Source organism: Xenopus tropicalis, chromosome 10 (genome assembly GCF_000004195.4).
Source record: "Xenopus tropicalis strain Nigerian chromosome 10, UCB_Xtro_10.0, whole genome shotgun sequence".
In the NCBI taxonomy this organism is placed as follows: Eukaryota; Metazoa; Chordata; class Amphibia; order Anura; family Pipidae; genus Xenopus; species Xenopus tropicalis.
In genome coordinates, this window is record NC_030686.2 from 2,914,380 (window position 1) to 2,932,703 (window position 18,324).

An 18,324-nucleotide genomic window follows, 5' to 3' on the forward strand; every position below is an offset into this window, starting at 1 on the left:
CCCCTTTGGGGTTCGAACGACACTTCCCCAGGGGTCGCCTAAGGCCATCGAAAAACACATATTTCCGATGGTCTTAGGAACCGAGACGCCACTCCTCTATGGTTGGGGGTCACCACAATTTTAAAGGGTCACAGCATTAGGAAGGTTGAGAACCACTGGTCTACAGGTTCCTTTAGAAGATATGGATACCATAACAACCTACCTCTGTGCAGTTGGAAGAGTATTCCAGAGGTTTAACAAATTTCAGCTGGTACATCATCTTGAAGATGACCATGATGCACGACCAAACGGTGGAGATATTGGAAGCGTAGGGTCGGAGGAAAGAGAAAGGAACGGCAAACACCCATGGCATGTAGAACAGACAGTTCATCAGGGACACCTAGAATTGGTATAAAGGTGAAGTAAATAAGGGGAATGCTGGTAGCAGAAACCCCCCTAAGACAAACACAACACTAATATCATCCGTATCATGTAATCCATCTGCTGGATGACCTGTATCTTTGTTCCATTATGGTACAACCAATAGCCTTGTACTTTGTTAATTGGAAATCCTGTGCAGTTAAATACCTAGAACTCAGATACAATGAACTTGGGGATGCAGATATTTCTGACTGGTCAGCTCAGGCGTAATGCCCCAAGGATTCCATAGGAGACCACCTTATTCTCACAGTGCCGATAAAGCTTTAGAACTTTGAAAGCCAGATAAATAATGCCTCGTCAAGACTAGCAGAGAACCTAAAGCTTTGTTCCACCTAGATCTTCACGTTGGCATTGACAATAGAATCAATTAAAGATGAGAAGGAAACATTTGTGCTTGGGTTGTTTTGGTACCTCTTGAAGTGTGATCCAGATAATGATAGAGGACACAATCTTGATAATATGCAGTTCCAACAGTCTCCATACAAGGACCTCCGTGTCATGGATGAAGCCCAGCAAGAACAGAAGCACCGACATCACCTTGTCAATCACTAGAAGCCATCGGTTGGCTTTTCCATCTGGAAAGAACATCCCATTACCTTCAGCTATGTATCCATATACAGTGTGTATAAAATATATAGTGCTCCTTTACCTGCAAACTCCTGGCTGTCCCTCACCACATGCTCATCCATGGTTATATTGTCTATTTTGTCCAGGGTGTTTTGGCTCACACTGTTCTCATTGTTTTTTCCTAACCTGTTGGAGAGATATTGAGCATTAATGGAACGGATCTTATCATTTCCAAGTTCCTCTTCAGACCATGTTGGATCTTGAGGGTAACAGATCAGATAAGGACTTGGTGTGATGTCTTCCTTACTTGTTGTGGAGATTCCCGAAGATTTCCTTTATCCTGAAAAAGATAATATACTTTTTGGTCTTAACTCTACCAAGACTTTGGAAGGTAATGAGTAACAAAAATAATATGAGATCAAAGGTAAGAATACCAGTCCTTACTTACACATTAGCCAGAAGAAGAACACGACCTTCCATTTTCTTCTTGCTGGTTGAATAGAGAAGAATCAAGACGTGAGGAGACAGATAAAGGTGAGAGACTACCACTGGTTGAAGGAAACACTAGAGCCCTTAAGAAGAAATACGAGTGCTAAGCTAATATACAAGAGGACCTGACCTGTCGGCTACACCTCCTTGGTTAATGGGGATGTTGTTCAGATCTGTGAGCTTGAGGAAGTCATCGTGGAAGTAGTAGAGTTGCAGGATGCAGGCCAGAAGGAACAAGGAAGGCATTAAAATTCCAGTAAAAAGCTCCACGGTGCTGTACTGCTCCAAACCCAAGTCTTTTAGGCTTTAGGTCAAAGAAAAGAAAATATTATTATTAAAATATATTATTAAAAATGTGACCTTCCCTTCCACTGAGAAGCCAAGGGATTCTGCAAGTGTTTGCTCGTAAAGGTATGTAGATATATCTATGTTCCTCACCCTTCTTCTGACATCCCAAGGATCTGAAGGAAAAATCCAGAGATGGTCTTAAACTGGTAAACGTAGATAGTAATGAGGACCAGCATGGAATATGAGACAACGGCGATCCAGTAATACTTGAGTATTCTTCTCCACCATTCATAGTGAATCTGAAGATGAAGCCAATTAGAGATGATACAGTAACTGGTTAAAGATGATTGGACCCCAGAAGAAGGCATCTAAGTCTCAAATATGTCTTCACCGAGTCTTTCTTTTTCCTGCACTGCTAACATCTGAATTGTGATATATGGGCCTCCGTGTGTTGGAGGCTTCTCAAAAACAAAACCCATTGCCTACCTTGTATAAGGTCACACAGAACAGGAAAAGGACGATGTACAGGATCTTGTAGACCACGACCTTGCCCCGAAAGCTGATGACGAAGAACATAGCCCCGCAAAAGTAAATCCAGTACTTGACCAGCATGGCCCTGATAAGGGAGCCCAGCATGTCCATAAAGGTAGACGACGACTGCTCGGTCTCTATTAATAAAAATAGAAGCTGATTGTAAATAAATATGGCCCTAAATCTACCTTACTATACCTTCATTTTTGCCTGTAGAGTACTTAATGGTGAACAAAATCTTAACTGGAGAATATTCTTAACTACTTGTTACTTCAATGGTTCCAGATTTCCTGGAGAAGACTCTGCCACCATACTGAGACCATACCGAGGCCATCAAACATACCGATGACTATGGGCAACAGTAGCTCAATACTAGAAGGGCAAGACTCTGCCACCATACTGAGACCATACCGAGGCCATCAAACATACAGATGACTATGGGCAACAGTAACTCAATACTAGAAGGGCAAGACTCTGCCACCATACTGAGACCATACCGAGGCCATCAAACATACAGATGACTATGGGCAACAGTAACTCAATACTAGAAGGGCATGCCACCATACTGAGACCATACCGAGGCCATCAAACATACAGATGACTATTGAAACCCATTAGGTAGGTAGATGGCGTATGGGCAACACTAGCTCAATACTAGAAGGGCAAGACTCTGCTGGGGCAGAGTTAATATTAATATTGTCAATCCCAAGGATAACACTAAAAGAATGCCGAGAAAGACCTTTCCTTGGCAGTTGAAGGACAATACATTTGAGCTCCAAGAACATTCAACAAAAATGTCCTTATTCTCTACTGGAGTGTCTTGAAGTCCATATTGCCCTCCTACCTGTCTCATCCACCAGCACCTCTTTCAGTTCTTCTTCTTTCAGCTTTTGGTGACGCTCCTTGAGGTTCTGGCGCAACAGTATCCAGAACGTGAAAGCGTACATTATCTGGAAAGCAAAATATCTGAGAGTCATGTTTGTGGCTTAAATTCTATTCTGTAAAAACCCATTCACCCCCATGATCCAGAACTCTAAACTCCTCCAGTGGATAGCTAACTGGTTCCATATCCGTGTTGATAAATGTTGTCATTAAGGGTTCATCCTCAATGCATGGCTAGGAGAGTGGTGAGTCTTCCAGGAAAGGAATGGTTTGGGAGCAAACTGGACAATCTGTAGAGGGACAGGACTGGAGCAAGGGGTGAGGGCAAAAAGAGCAATGGACTGGCCACAGAGATTGAGCTACCAGAAGCCAATCCTCAAGCCATGGAAAGGTATAGGAAGTGCTTCAACAGGGCTCTAAGTAGCCTCAAATGATCAAGTACACTACAGAGATGTTGTAGGACACAAAACTGTTGGCTGCTCTTCTTTCTCAATGGTCAAGACTAAGCAGACGGTATAAAAGAGGTTTGAAACCTGCCAAATCCTAATATTGTCCCCCTCCTCACAAGGGGCATTCCATGGGTGCAAATACCCCATTGGTTTTAGATGTGAAGGAATAGATTGCCCCCTGGGACGAGCAGTAGAGGAAACTGGATTGGAAGTAAACCAGACTATTGACAGTACTACCCTTGTGGGTACCTGGGTATTAGGCTGCAGTGGGGGCACAGCCACTCTCTTGGGTACCTGGGTATTAGGCTGCAGTGGGGGCACAGCCACCTTCATGGGTTTCTGGGTATTAGGCTGCAGTGGGGGCACAGCCACCTTCATGGGTACCTGGGTATTAGGCTGCAGTGGGGGCACAGCCACCTTCATGGGTTTCTGGGTATTAGGCTGCAGGGTGGGCACAGCCACTCTCTTGGGTGCCCAATTTGTGGAGGGGTCTCCAGTATTGGGAAAGACAATAGCCTGACAAACCCCCATCTTCAGGCAGGTAAGAAGGGCAAGAGCAAGAGATTGGCCGTAGTGTTCAGCCTACCAAATGCTAATGCCCAGGCCAGGAAATAAGGAACAGGAAGTGGTTAAATAGGGCACAGTTTAATTGGCTGGTCTCAAATAACCAATTACACTGCAGGGATGTTGCAGGAAATGCAGGTGGAGGAGTCACAAGAAGTTCCAAGTTCAAATCCTGCTACAGCCTAACAGCACAAATGTTCAGAGAAAGAACTACTGGTATTAAGAAAGAATGACAATTACTATTGACCAATGAGATGATGAGAAAGAAAGTTACAACTGACCAATGAGATGCTGAGAAAGACCACTGACCTTGACCATAAGATGTGTACATGGCAACGTGTAGGGTTTCAGGTCGAAATCAATGAGTATAGCGTTGGGGATCCCCGGGAACAGCTCCTCCTGAGACAGACTGAGCCCCACAAAGAAGTTCTGGATGACCAGGATGTTGGCATACAGGGCCAGAAATGGAGCGCTGAGCATGGCGTAGCGGCGCCGGTCTCTCATCATCCAGATGACGCAGGACCAGAGGAGCAGAACGAACGTCAGCCAACTGTTGTACGTGATGCTCCAGATCTGGGCAAAGACATGGGCAGCCAGACGTGAGCAGTAAATGGTGGAACCTTTGGGCCAATCAGAAGTAAATACGGGTTTTGGGTTCTAATGTGTTGTTCTCACCATCATGACTATTAATGCACTGACGTAGCTTTGTCTCATTAGAAACTCTCCCAGTACCACCAGGCCCCCGGGCTTTGCCTCCTTCTCTGGGACCTCCTTGGTCTCCTCAGTTTCTAAAAGGTGATAAAAACGTTAAATGGAAATGTTACACATCCGTGACACATTTTCAAGGGGAAGTCAATCATTGTGTTGTTTTCTGCTTCACCCAGTTTCAAGGGGAAGTTAATCCCGTCATTGTTTTCTATTTCACCCACTTTCAAGGGGAAATTAATCCCATCATTGTTTTCTATTTCACCCACTTTCAAGGGGAAGTTAATCCCATCATTGTTTTCTATTTCTCACACTTTCAAGGGGAATTAATCCCATCATTGTTGTCTAGTTCACCCTGTTTCAAGTGAAACCTAAAGAAATTATTGTTTTCCAAGAATGATCACCAACATCTAGTTACGCCACTGGAACCCACCAGAATTATCCATAATAATCGCCCAGTGTTCCCATTCTTACTGTAAAAAATGCTTTCCACACCCTTAGAGCTTTCCACACCCTTTGACGATGTCAAATTTGCCATTTTCCCAACTGCTCCGTCTGCCATATTTGCCCTATTTGGGAGAGTTTGTGAAGTCAATGTTCTCAAACCCTCATGGAGGCAGTGGCACCACGAGCAACAAAGATCTTGCAATACGTATTACCCACCTGACACCTCATCGGTGGTGTCTACCTCTTGGGAATAAATGGGCACGGAGAAATCAGTTTGACCCTGTAGGTGCTCGCACTTTAATAAGGGAAGATCCTGCCAGCCGTTGTGGGAAAGGTATTCGGTCTGGAAATAGAAGCAAACCCTGTGAGATGTCAGCTTGGAGGTACCGGAAAGGAAGAAGCTCATATATATAAACGTGACTTGAAAAAGAATGAATTATAAACACAGATAAAAGCTTTTTATGCCCTACAGTCGCCATGGTTTGACCCGTCTATAAGTTATAAAATGTTAAGGCTGCCATTGTGGGAGGCCCAGCCTGGAGATCAGTTCGGACAAGACTTGGGGGCACAGTCATTAAAGTACAAATCCGAATAACGAAATCTGATCATTTTTGATGATTGCAAAAGTCGGTTTGAATTCGAAGATTTCGTACTTACGCTCCGATAGTCACTAAATTTTCGTATTGAAACAATCGTTTGCGAATGGCGATACGATAGTTACGAAATTTTTCTATCCGAACGATCGTAAACGCATACGAATAACGAAATCCGATACTTTCTGATGATCCGTCTGTTTGAATATGAAGATTTTGTACTTACGATCCGAAAGTTCAGAAATTTTCATATTGTAACAATCGTTTGCAAATGGCGTTCCTAGAGTCACAAAATTATCGTATCCGAATGATCGTAAATGGCGGGAAAACCTTTCTGACTTTGAATCTTCAGTGCATGTTTTGGAAGCCTCCCATAGGACCCCAACCCGGCCCAAGAAAAGTCACGATACCGAAGCTTGAATGAATCCAAAACTTTTTCTACTCATTGCGACAAATACGATTTTGACGTGCAAATTGTCTCAAAGTACGAAAAAGTCGCACAAATTAACAAAAATATCCCAGAAAATACGCAAAAGTTGTAAACTTTAGAAAAAATATGATTTTTTTTGTAATCGGACCTGTCGTACTTGATAATGAATGTGCCCCTCGGAGCGGTGGCTTATTTGTTTATATATTCCTGGAGGTCTAGGACCAGATGGAGATCGGTGAAGAATATTTATTTTCTGTCCTACATATTCTTGTTGTTTCTATTGGGGGGGATTTATCAGTGTTGGAATCTGAATATTTTACACAATTTCGAAAAACTTGAATTCGAATTATGGTTCAAAAACTCGAATGTCTGATATTTACGAAGTGCAAAAAACCCAACGTAAAATGTTGCCATCTGAAAGCTTGTGAGATTCTACAGAAGCCAACGGGACTTGCCCCAGGCAAAGTCGGGCATTTTTTCAATTCGAACTCACAAACTGGAAAATGGATCCATAAGCCCCTTGGTGGAACTACATTGTCTTCGACTTCTACAGTAAACTGGAAAATTTTGATATCAGACCCATGATCTAAAATTGCCCATATAATGCTCACATGGATGCTTTACTTGGTAATAGATGCTTGGTCATGGAGTTTAAAGGGGATATAAACCCAACCCTAACACTGTCCCACTGCGCCCCCTAGTTTTGCTGTAGAAGTTGCAAAAAATCATCATTATAGATGCAAGAAAATTCACCAATGAGAATTCTACTGCATTATAAATGCAAAAGAATTGACCAATGAGAATGCTGATTCCCAGCACTGTGTCAGGCCCCTTGCTGGTACCTTACATATAGAGATAATGATGCAATTTTCCCGTCATTATATGGCACAGGAATCAGACATGGGGATAAAGGGACAAAAAGGGAAGATATTTCTATAGTGTGTTCCACACGCCCCCATAATTTCTAAACATGCTATTTATTATATGGAAATGAAATTATAATTGTTACAAAACAACACTTACTTGTAACATTTCCGCGTGGGAAGGCCATAACATTCCATCCAGTTGTTGATGTTCCTTTGAGTGTGAGGCCGCCATGTCCTTCTCGGTTTCCTGCTCACAATAGACCTAAATAGGAAGAATGTAATGTGGCCGTCAGGGAAGGTAAAGTTCCAGCCTGTATGTAGGGCAGGGGGGTCCAGCCAATGACCTTCTTGATGGTTTCCAAGTACTGGATATGGGCAATCACTGCTGAACCTTGGGATTCTTTTATACCACATAGGATATGGACTTATATGGGACACTATGGAATTGTATCTAAGACTAGGGCAGGGCAGGACGGGATAAAATGAGAGAAGACTAGGGCAGGGCAGGACGGGATAGAACGAGAGAAGACTAGGGCAGGACATTATGGGACAGAGCGAAAGAAGACTAGGGCAGGACAGGACAGAGCGGGAGAACACTAAGGCAGGACAGGGGGCAGGACACGATGGGATGGAGCAAGAGAAGACTAGGACAGGGCACGATGGGATGGAGCAAGAGAAGACTAGGACAGGGCACGATGGGATGGAGCAAGAGAAGACTAGATCAGGATGGGATGGAGCAAGAGAAGACTAGGACAGGACACGATGGGATGGAGCGTGAAAAGACTAGGGCAGGGCAGGATGGGATGGAGCGAGAGAAGACTAGGACAGGACACAATGGGATGGAGTGAGAGAAGACTAGGGCAGGATGGGATGGAGTGAGAGAAGACTAGGACAGGACACGATGGGATGGAGCAAGAGAAGACTAGGGCAGGATGGGATGAAGCTGGAGAAGACTAGGGCAGGACTGAAGCAGGGCAGACAAAAGCAGACAAGAGCTGAACAGGGGAGAAACAAGAACAAGGCAAGGACAGGGTTAGAGCAGAATCTGCACAGAGGACAGAGCAGGAAACCAGAGCTGGGGTGGTGCCTCAGTGCTTAATGTAGGCCAATGCTCAGGCCCCAGCATTGAGGAGGGCTGGTTTTATATAAGGCAGGTTCAGCCCTGATTGGCTGGCCCCAACCCACCCATAAGCTTCTGCTGGGAATAGGATGGAAAGGCCAGTTGATAGGTAATAATTAGGCCTGTAGCTGCTCACCTGGCCCAGTGGTTAAAGCATGCAGCCAGAAACCCAAAGTCTCGAATCCCAGCAGATCCTTACAGGCGGGGTTTGTACCTTTTCCACTCACACTCGCTAAAGGGTTTTGGTAACTGAACCATGAAACCAATTAGTAACCTCAGCAAATCCCCATTGTTTGTATAAGAGCAGGTCCCTGTTTATGAATTCCCTACCACAGGGATCTGGTTCCACTGATCCAGAAGCATGACTAGAGTATAGTACATGAGCAGCAGAATGAGCGGGTTGAGGAAGACCGGCCACTGTAAGTCATGATGAAGATGGATGATCCACGATTGGGTACTATTGGTCCTGATGATGGCAGTCATGCCAAAAAGTCTACAAAGAAAATGGAAGGATTGAGTTAATGGCGCATATGTATGTTGGTCTGCTAGTGTGTAGGATAAAATCCATGTATCTCACCTGGCATAGAGGTCTTGAGGAGGAATTAACTCCTGAAAGACTGGAAGCTGGTACAGGTATAGGGCGGTGAGATGGCCAGCACTGAAGATGGCAGCCATGACACAGAGGCTGCTGAACACCACAAGGCTAACACTGTGGTTAGACGCCCACCATGAACACAACCAGAGGAAGGTGAAAAAGTAGACAGCAGAAGTTATGGAGGGAAGAGTGACCCCTAAGGTAAAAAGAGAGACAATATCATCATGACAATCTAGAGAAGACTTGGAAAGCCAAGCAAAACTGGAGGGAAGAGTGACCCCTAAGGTAAAAAGAGAGACAATATTGTCATGACAATCGAGAGAAGACTTGGAAGTCAAGCAAAACTGGAGGGAAGAGTGACCCCTAAGGTAAAAAGAGAGACAATATCGTCATGACAATCTAGAGAAGACTTGGAAGCCAAGCAAAACTGGAGGGAAGAGTGACCCCTAAGGTAAAAAGAGAGACAATATCGTCATGACAATCTAGAGAAGACCTGGAAAGCCAAGCAAAACTGGAGGGAAGAGTGACCCCTAAGGTAAAAAGAGAGACAATATCGTCATGACAATCTAGAGCAGACCTGGAAAGCCAAGCAAAACTGGAGGGAAGACTGACCCCTAAGGTAAAAAGAGAGACAATATCGTCATGACAATCTAGAGAAGGCTTGGAAAGCCAAGCAAAACTGGAGGGAATTCAGGAAAGATATATTTAGGGTTGCACCAAATTCAGGATACAGTTTGAGACTGGGCTAAATTCCAGCACTTCTTGGACTCGGCCCAGTCCTAATCGAAGCCAAAGCTCTAAAACTCACGGGACATTACAGCTGAGGACAATTGATATTGACAATATTTGGTTCAAACTTGAGGCAATTCCCAGATCCATGTAAATTGGGCTTTGGATTGGGTTTGGTACTGAGATGTTTCACGCACCTGAGAAACCCAGCAGGAGCGTCACCACCACCTTCCCAGCTGTGTTGAAGAGAGCCTCGACCAGGGCTTTGACTGCTGATATAATGGGCGTGATCTTCTCGATCAACTTGGCCCGGAAGTCATTGGAAGCCTTGTCGGCCAAGTTCTCTTCCGTGGAGAAATCGGTCTCTCCTTCGCTTTCCTCTGTCTCGCTCTCCGACGGGGATTCCTAGTGGGAAACGACAAGGATCTCATGGAACTTCTCCCATCTCTGAGTGTTAAGTACAATGGCGAGAGTTCCATGTTGGCCTTCACCATATGGAGATGTTTAGGCACATTCTGAGAGGAGGGGTCACCAGTACCTCGTCCCATTCAGACTGTAGTCAGTCGGTTGCACTGAATAAATACGTTCCGTAATTCCATCTACAGTTATTTACTTACAGGGAAAGTGAATTTAATAATTAAATATAACATTTGTTTTCGTTCTTGCTTCGTTGCCATCCCTCGCCCGGAACAGCCCTTCAATTAAATCTTTGCAAGCGATGCCGAATCAATTATTTAGTGAGTTTTATTTAGGATGAAGCTGGGTCTGATATCTGTTGAGTCCTCTATATAAACACTGGGGTGTGTTTGGGGGTTGGGGGGGGCAGTATCTTTACTCTCGATGGTTGTTGTCTCAACCTTAGGGAAGAAGCACTTACCTCCTCTTCCTCCTGACTGTTGGTTTGAGAGCTGAGTTTAGGGGCCCCCACTTTGACCAGCTTCTTGCAGGCTCTTCTGATGAAGTACCCGGAGAAGAACATCCCTATGTCGGAGGCCAGGAGTCGGACAATGTTCCATGCATCAACTTGGCTCAGCCTATTGAATACAAGCAAAGAAGGTCACACCATGATGGGGGATTCGTGGTGGAGCCACGGAAAGGTCTCCTAACGCCTCTCTAACCTTCATTTGGTCTTCAACCTTGGAGAACTAGACGTGCATCCACTCTATAAAAGTCACCGGCGTAACTGAATAGACTGAGTCTCCACCACAATGGGAATGTGTAGGTTGTGGAGCACAGAATGGACACAAGGCCCGAGTAGAAGATGTTCATGTGGGATTATACATGCGTGTGTAAGTGAGCCGAAGGCCTCGCCTGTATATTAATTATTGGCTTGTGGTGCCTGGTCTGGCCAACGGCCAAAGAGCCCGGCTGGAGAACCACTGATTGGCATCTCAGCTTTTACAAGTTGGACTTGAAGACCAACTGCTGCCACATTCCCGGTGGGGAAGTCAATTCTGTTCTCATGCGGGTAGCAAAGTATCACTGTCTGTGCCTAAGTAATTACCTACTGCCACAAAGCTACCCAACCCTCCCGGGAAGCCCTTCCAGCCTTCAATTTAAGAAGGTACTGTCTAAGGGAAACACTATGGCACCTCCTACCCAGATGTATAAATACAAATATACAGAGAAGGAATGTTCTGGGCACACAATAAGCTGTACCCCCATACTGTACTGTCTAAGGGAAACACTATGGCACCGCCTACCCATATGTATAAATACAAATATACAGAGAAGGAATGTTCTGGGCACACAATAAGCTGTACCCCCATACTGTACTGTCTAAGGGAAACACTATGGCACCCCCTACCCATATGTATAAATACAAATATACAGAGAAGGAATGTTCTGGGCACACAATAAGCTGTACCCCCATACTGTACTGTCTAAGGGAAACACTATGGCACCCCCTACCCATATGTATAAATACAAATATACAGAGAAGGAATGTTCTGGGCACACAATAAGCTGTACCCCCATACTGTACTGTCCTCCATAGCCTGGAGGTCCCTAGGGCTCCATAGCCTGGAAGTCTATAGGGCTCCATAGCCTGTAGGTCCCTAGGGCTACATAGCCTGTAGGTCCCTAGGGCTCCATAGCCTGGAGGTCTCTAGGGCTCCATAGCCTGGAAATCTATAGGGCTCCATAGCCTGGAGGTCTCTAGGGCTCCATAGCCTGGAGGTCTCTAGGGCTCCATAGCCTGGAGATCTCTAGGGCTCCATAGACTGGAGGTCCATAGGGCTCCATAGACTGGAGGTCCATAGGGCTCCACAGCCTGGAGGTCCATAGGGCTCCATAGCCTGGAGGTCCATAGGGCTCCATAGCCAGGAGGTCCCTAGGGCTCCATAGACTGGAGGTCTCTAGGGCTCCATAGCCTGTAGGTCCCTAGGGCTCCATAGCCTGGAGGTCTCTAGGGCTCCATAGCCTGGAAATCTATAGGGCTCCATAGCCTGGAGGTCTCTAGGGCTCCATAGCCTGGAAATCTATAGGGCTCCATAGCCTGGAGGTCTCTAGGGCTCCATAGCCTGGAGGTCTCTAGGGCTCCATAGCCTGGAGGTCCATAGGGCTCCACAGCCTGGAGGTCCATAGGGCTCCATAGACTGAAGGTCCCTAGGGCTCCATAGCCTGGAGGTCTCTAGGGCTCCATAGCCTGGAGGTCTCTAGGGCTCCATAGACTGAAGGTCCCTAGGGCTCCATAGCCTCGAGGTCCACATCCCACCACCCATATATACAAATATACAGAGAAGGCATTCTTAAGAGCAGATAAAAGTAAGATACGCAGCCAATATAAATAAAGTATATTTTCCTGTCTTCTGTAGCAGCAATGAATAATCTGTAATAAATTCTCTGTTAATCTGCCAACATTTAAATAACATTATTATGATGAGTATTTATATAATGGCCCTATTGATTGGAATAAATCCTGCAGAAAGGGAAAGCCAAGCCAAATCTGCTGCAATGAAAAATATTAAAAGAGGAAAGTGGCAAATATATTGGTCTCTTGTTCAGAGTCCAGCGAATGTGTCTGTCACTGGCAAACTGAGCTGAGAATGGCGTTTCCATTACCGGGAACGTAACCTGCCCAGGTAGGGTCTGTACCCTCTGCTTCCTCTCATCTGTGGCGCATTCAGTGCTGAAAGGCTGACAGTTTTATCAGTGTTGTGGGAAAGGTTTCAGTCACATTATATCTTCATCCTCCTACTGTCTCCATCTTGCCCTACTGTCTCCACCTTGCCCTACTGTCTCCATCTTGTGCTACTGTCTCCATCTTGCCCTACTGTCTCCACCTTGCCCTACTGTCTCCATCTTGTGCTACTGTCTCCATCTTGCCCTACTGTCTCCACCTTGCCCTACTGTCTCCATCTTGCGCTACTGTCTCCATCTTGCCCTACTGTCTCCATCTTCCCTACTGTCTCCATCTTGTCCTACTGTCTCCATCTTGTGCTACTGTCTCCTCCTTGTCCTACTGTCTCCATCTTGTCCTACTGTCTCCACCTTGTCCTACTTTCTCCATCTTGCTCTACTGTCTCTATCTTGTCCTACTGTCTCCATCTTTCCCTGCTGTCTCCATCTTGCCCTACTGTCTCCATCCTGTGCTACTGTCTCCATCTTGCCCTACTGTCTCCATCTTGTGCTACTGTCTCCACCTTGTCCTACTTTCTCCATCTTGCTCTACTGTCTCTATCTTGTCCTACTGTCTCCATCTTTCCCTGCTGTCTCCATCTTGCCCTACTGTCTCCATCTTGTCCTACTGTCTCCACCTTGTCCTACTTTCTCCATCTTGCTCTACTGTCTCTATCTTGCCCTACTGTCTCCATCTTGCCCTGCTGTCTCCATCTTGCCCTACTGTCTCCATCCTGTGCTACTGTCTCCATCTTGCCCTACTGTCTCCATCTTGTGCTACTGTCTCCATCTTGTGCTACTGTCTCCATCTTGTCCTACTGTCTCCACCTTGTCCTACTTTCTCCGTCTTGCTCTACTGTCTCCATCTTGCCCTACTGTCTCCATCTTGCCCTGCTGTCTCCATCTTGCCCTACTGTCTCCATCCTGTGCTACTGTCTCCATCTTGTCCTACAGTCTCCATCTTGCCCTACTGTCTCCATCTTGCCCTACTGTCTCCATCTTGCCCTACTATCTCCACCTTGTCCTACTTTCTCCATCTTGCTCTACTGTCTCTATCTTGTCCTACTGTCTCCATCTTGCCCTGCTGTCTCCATCTTGCCCTACTGTCTCCATCCTGTGCTACTGTCTCCATCTTGCCCTACTGTCTCCATCTTGTGCTACTGTCTCCATCTTGTGCTACTGTCTCCATCTTGTCCTACTGTCTCCACCTTGTCCTACTTTCTCCGTCTTGCTCTACTGTCTCCATCTTGCCCTGCTGTCTCCATCTTGCCCTGCTGTCTCCATCTTGCCCTACTGTCTCCATCCTGTGCTACTGTCTCCATCTTGTCCTACTGTCTCCATCTTGCCCTACTGTCTCCATCTTGCCCTACTGTCTCCATCTTGCCCTACTGTCTCCATCTTGCCCTACTATCTCCATCTTGTCCTACTTTCTCCATCTTGTCCTACTGTCTCCATCTTGTCCTACTGTCTCCACCTTGTCCTACTGTCTCCACCTTGTCCTACTGTCTCCATCTTGCCCTACTGTCTCCATCTTGCCCTACTGTCTCCATCTTGCCCTACTGTCTCCATCTTGCCCTACTGTCTCCGTTTTGCCCTACTCTCACCAATGGGAGATTGTACTTCTATATTACTTGCCCCTCAGAGAAGGGAATTGCCATTTTTTCCTATACAAATGAGAATCAGCCATCAACATACAGAGGGTTTGGGAAAGAGGGGCGGCAGTTAGTGCTCTATGAATGGCATGCAATAGATTTACCTGAGGATGCCAAAGTGACCCAGAACGGTTTCCCAGAGGTTCCCTAGAGACACCAGAGAGAGACTGTTAGAGTGGAACAGTGCTCAGCCCACAAGCAGATCCCAATGACTGAGCTGGATATGAGAATTCAGCCCATAGAGCTGTTACCTCTGGGTGGAATGTAGCGGAAGGCAATCTGGCAGCAGGACTGCAGGAGCAGCATCAGGAAACTGCAGTAGTAAATGGATCGGAGGAAGCTCCCCGTGCGCCCTGAGGGTTGGGAGAGAGAGAGGTTCCTGTTATGGGGTTGGGTTATACCAAGCGAGGTTCCCGTTATGGGGTTGGGTTATACCAAGCGAGGGTTTCCGCAGGGAGGTCTTACAGTGTTATTACAGGGCGGGTTGTGGGTGATGGAATTGTGGGGTTGGGTTATACCAAGCAAGGTTCCCCTCATGGGGTTGGATTATACCAAGCGAGGATTCCCACAGGGAGGTCTCACACTGGTATTACTGGGTGGGTTGTGGGTGATGGAATTGTGGGGTTGGGTTATACCAAGCGAGGGTTCCCACAGGGAGGTCTCACATTGTTATTACTGGGTGGGTTGTGGGTGATGGAATTGTGGGTTGGGTTATACCAAGCGAGGGTTCCCACAGGGAGGTCTCACATTGTTATTACTGGGTGGGTTGTGGGTGATGGAATTGTGGGTTGGGTTATACCAAGCGAGGGTTCCCACAGGGAGGTCTCACATTGTTATTACTGGGTGGGTTGTGGGTGATGGAATTGTGGGTTGGGTTATACCAAGTGAGGGTTCCCACAGGGAGGTCTCACACTGTTATTACAGGGTGGGTTGTGGGTGATGGAATTGTGGGTTTGGGTTATACCAAGCAAGGTTTTCCGCAGGGAGGTCTTACACTGTTATTACAGGGTGGGTTGTGGGTGATGGAATTGTGGGGTTGGGTTATACCAAGCGAGGGTTCCCACAGGGAAGTCTCACACTGTTATTACAGGGTGGGTTGTGGGTGATGGAATTGTGGGTTTGGGTTATACCAAGCGAGGGTTTCCGCAGGGAGGTCTTACACTGTTATTACAGGGTGGGTTGTGGGTGATGGAATTTTGGGGTTGGGTTATACCAAGCGAGGGTTCCCACAGGGAGGTCTCACACTGTTATTACTGGGTGGGTTGTGGGTGATGGAATTTTGGGGTTGGGTTATACCAAGCGAGGGTTCCCACAGGGAGGTCTCACATTGTTATTACTGGGTGGGTTGTGGATGATGGAATTTTGGGGTTGGGTTATACCAAGTAAGGGTTCCCACAGGGAGGTCTCATACTGTTATTACAGGGTGGGTTGTGGGTGATGGAATTTTGGGGTTGGGTTATACCAAGCAAGGGTTCCCACAGGGAGGTCTCACATTGTTATTACTGGGTGGGTTGTGGGTGATGGAATTGTGGGGTTGGGTTATACCAAGCAAGGGTTCCCACAGGGAGGTCTCACATTGTTATTACTGGGTGGGTTGTGGGTGATGGAATTGTGGGGTTGGGTTATACCAAGCGAGGGTTCCCACAGGGAGGTCTCACATTGTTATTACAGGGTGGGTTGTGGGTGATGGAATTGTGGGGTTGGGTTATACCAAGCAAGGGTTTCCGCAGGGAGGTCTCACACTGTTATTACAGGGTGGGTTGTGGGTGATGGAATTGTGGGGTTGGGTTATACCAAGTGAAGGTTCCCACAGGGAGGTCTCACATTGTTATTACTGGGTGGGAGGGTTGTGGGTGATGGAATTGTGGGGTTGGGTTATACCAAGCTGGGGTTCCCACAGGGAGGTCTCACATTGTTATTACTGGGTGGGAGGGTTGTGGGTGATGGAATTGTGGGGTTGGGTTATACCAAGCTGGGGTTCCCACAGGGAGGTCTCACATTGTTATTACTGGGTGGGAGGGTTGTGGGTGATGGAATTGTGGGGTTGGGTTATACCAAGCTGGGGTTCCCACAGGGAGGTCTCACATTGTTATTACTGGGTGGGTGGGTTGTGGGTGATGGAATTGTGGGGTTGGGTTATACCAAGCTGGGGTTCCCACAGGGAGGTCTCACATTGTTATTACTGGGTGGGAGGGTTGTGGGTGATGGAATTGTGGGGTTGGGTTATACCAAGCTGGGGTTCCCACAGGGAGGTCTCACATTGTTATTACTGGGTGGGAGGGTTGTGGGTGATGGAATTGTGGGGTTGGGTTATACCAAGCTGGGGTTCCCACAGGGAGGTCTCACATTGTTATTACTGGGTGGGTGGGTTGTGGGTGATGGAATTGTGGGGTTGGGTTATACCAAGCGAGGGTTCCCACAGGGAGGTCTCACATTGTTATTACTGGGTGGGCTGTGGGTGATGGAATTGTGGGGTTGGGTTTAGGGGAGTCAGGATTCTCCCTAGATATGAGACTGTGGGGAACACTCATTATAATTATGTTGAATTTGTATTGTCCCCCCCTCAGAAGGTGATGTCCCAACTATAGCACCTCCCACCAACAAACAGACTCCGCCTCCAATTCCCAGCATTCTCAGCCAATAACCCCATTCCCCAACTATAGACTCCCAGCATCCCCGTCCCAACCTTGCCAGCAGAGCTTACAATCAATGCGTAGAAAGTACCTTTCATGGTGATGTAGGTGGGGTTGGGCACCAGCGGGATGAGCATCAGGAAGGCAAAGTAGACGAGGGAGAATCCATTGAACCTGATACAAACGGCTGCAAAATAGCGACAACGTTACGTGACCGGCTGGGTCCGTTACTCATATTATATATATATATCCTTATAAACGGAGCTTAGTGAGGTCATTTCTGTCACATGACTCAATGAAATTTGTAATAGATAAAGTCCCCCCTGTTGTAAAATATAAGGATATTAGAAGTCACCTGGGAGTTCCATGACCTGTATAAAAGCCTTCGGCCTCATCCCTTTATATGGTGTGTGTGTGTGAGTGAGTGTGTGAGTGTGTGTGTGAGTGAGTGAGTGTGTGAGTGAGTGTGTGAGTGAGTGAGTGTGTGAGTGAGTGCCCCATTACACACACACTCTCACACTGTGCAGATGACCCCCAGCTGCCTCGCTACATTCATTCCACTGGGCGTAAATCACAAACCTATTCCTGTAACTGGGGGGGGGGGGGGGGCAGAAATACACTTACACCCCCCCCCCCCCTTTATTCATACGGCTTCCCCTTATGTGTGTGTGAGAGAGTGTGTGAGTGTGAGTGAGTGTGTGAGTATATGAGTGAGTGAGTGTGTGTGAGTAAGTGAGTGTGAGTAAGTGTGTGAGTGTGTGTGTGAGAGAGTGTGTGAGTGTGTGAGTATATGAGTGAGTGAGTGTGAGTGAGTGTGAGTAAGTGAGTAAGTGTGTGAGTGTGTGTGTGAGTGAGTGTGAGTGTATGTATAGCGCAGACACTTATCCTCAGATTTACAGCAGTTACTATCGATTGTATCAAATCTGACACTAAATCTAAAGTAATTACATGTATAACAGCAGCACTGGGGCAATGTATTGTCTGTCTGTATATAGTGTATCTATCTATCTATCATCTATCATCTATCTATCCATCTATCTATCTATCTATCATCTATCTATCCATCTATCTATCTATCTATCTATCATCTATCTATCTATCGATCTATCTATCTATCTATCTATCTATCATCTATCTATCTATCTATCTATCTATCTATCCATCTATCATCTATCTATCTATCCATCTATCTATCTATCTATCTATCTATCTATCATCTATCTATCTATCTATCATCTATCTAT

General features: G+C 46.3%; 1 protein-coding gene across 1 annotated transcript in view; it reads right to left on the reverse strand.

Annotated features, from left to right (window-relative positions):
- The window catches only part of LOC100498074 (piezo-type mechanosensitive ion channel component 2), a 43,245-nt gene extending 25,983 nt beyond the window's left edge, over positions 1-17,262 (reverse strand). Inside the window, exons 1-20 of the mRNA XM_031894502.1 lie at positions 17,172-17,262; positions 14,699-14,800; positions 14,552-14,594; positions 10,553-10,709; positions 9,873-10,080; positions 8,929-9,142; positions 8,682-8,844; positions 7,389-7,493; positions 5,559-5,685; positions 4,866-4,978; positions 4,500-4,763; positions 3,140-3,245; positions 2,251-2,432; positions 1,915-2,063; positions 1,607-1,780; positions 1,436-1,477; positions 1,295-1,327; positions 1,070-1,173; positions 832-995; positions 203-379 (exon numbers count right to left, since the gene is read on the reverse strand). Of these exons, the coding sequence (XP_031750362.1) occupies positions 203-379; positions 832-995; positions 1,070-1,173; positions 1,295-1,327; positions 1,436-1,477; positions 1,607-1,780; positions 1,915-2,063; positions 2,251-2,432; positions 3,140-3,245; positions 4,500-4,763; positions 4,866-4,978; positions 5,559-5,685; positions 7,389-7,493; positions 8,682-8,844; positions 8,929-9,142; positions 9,873-10,080; positions 10,553-10,709; positions 14,552-14,594; positions 14,699-14,800; positions 17,172-17,217 (2,673 nt within the window). The 5' untranslated portion in view covers positions 17,218-17,262. The remainder of the gene's footprint in view (positions 1-202; positions 380-831; positions 996-1,069; positions 1,174-1,294; positions 1,328-1,435; positions 1,478-1,606; positions 1,781-1,914; positions 2,064-2,250; positions 2,433-3,139; positions 3,246-4,499; positions 4,764-4,865; positions 4,979-5,558; positions 5,686-7,388; positions 7,494-8,681; positions 8,845-8,928; positions 9,143-9,872; positions 10,081-10,552; positions 10,710-14,551; positions 14,595-14,698; positions 14,801-17,171) is intronic.
- Positions 17,263-18,324: the final 1,062 nt, after the last annotated feature.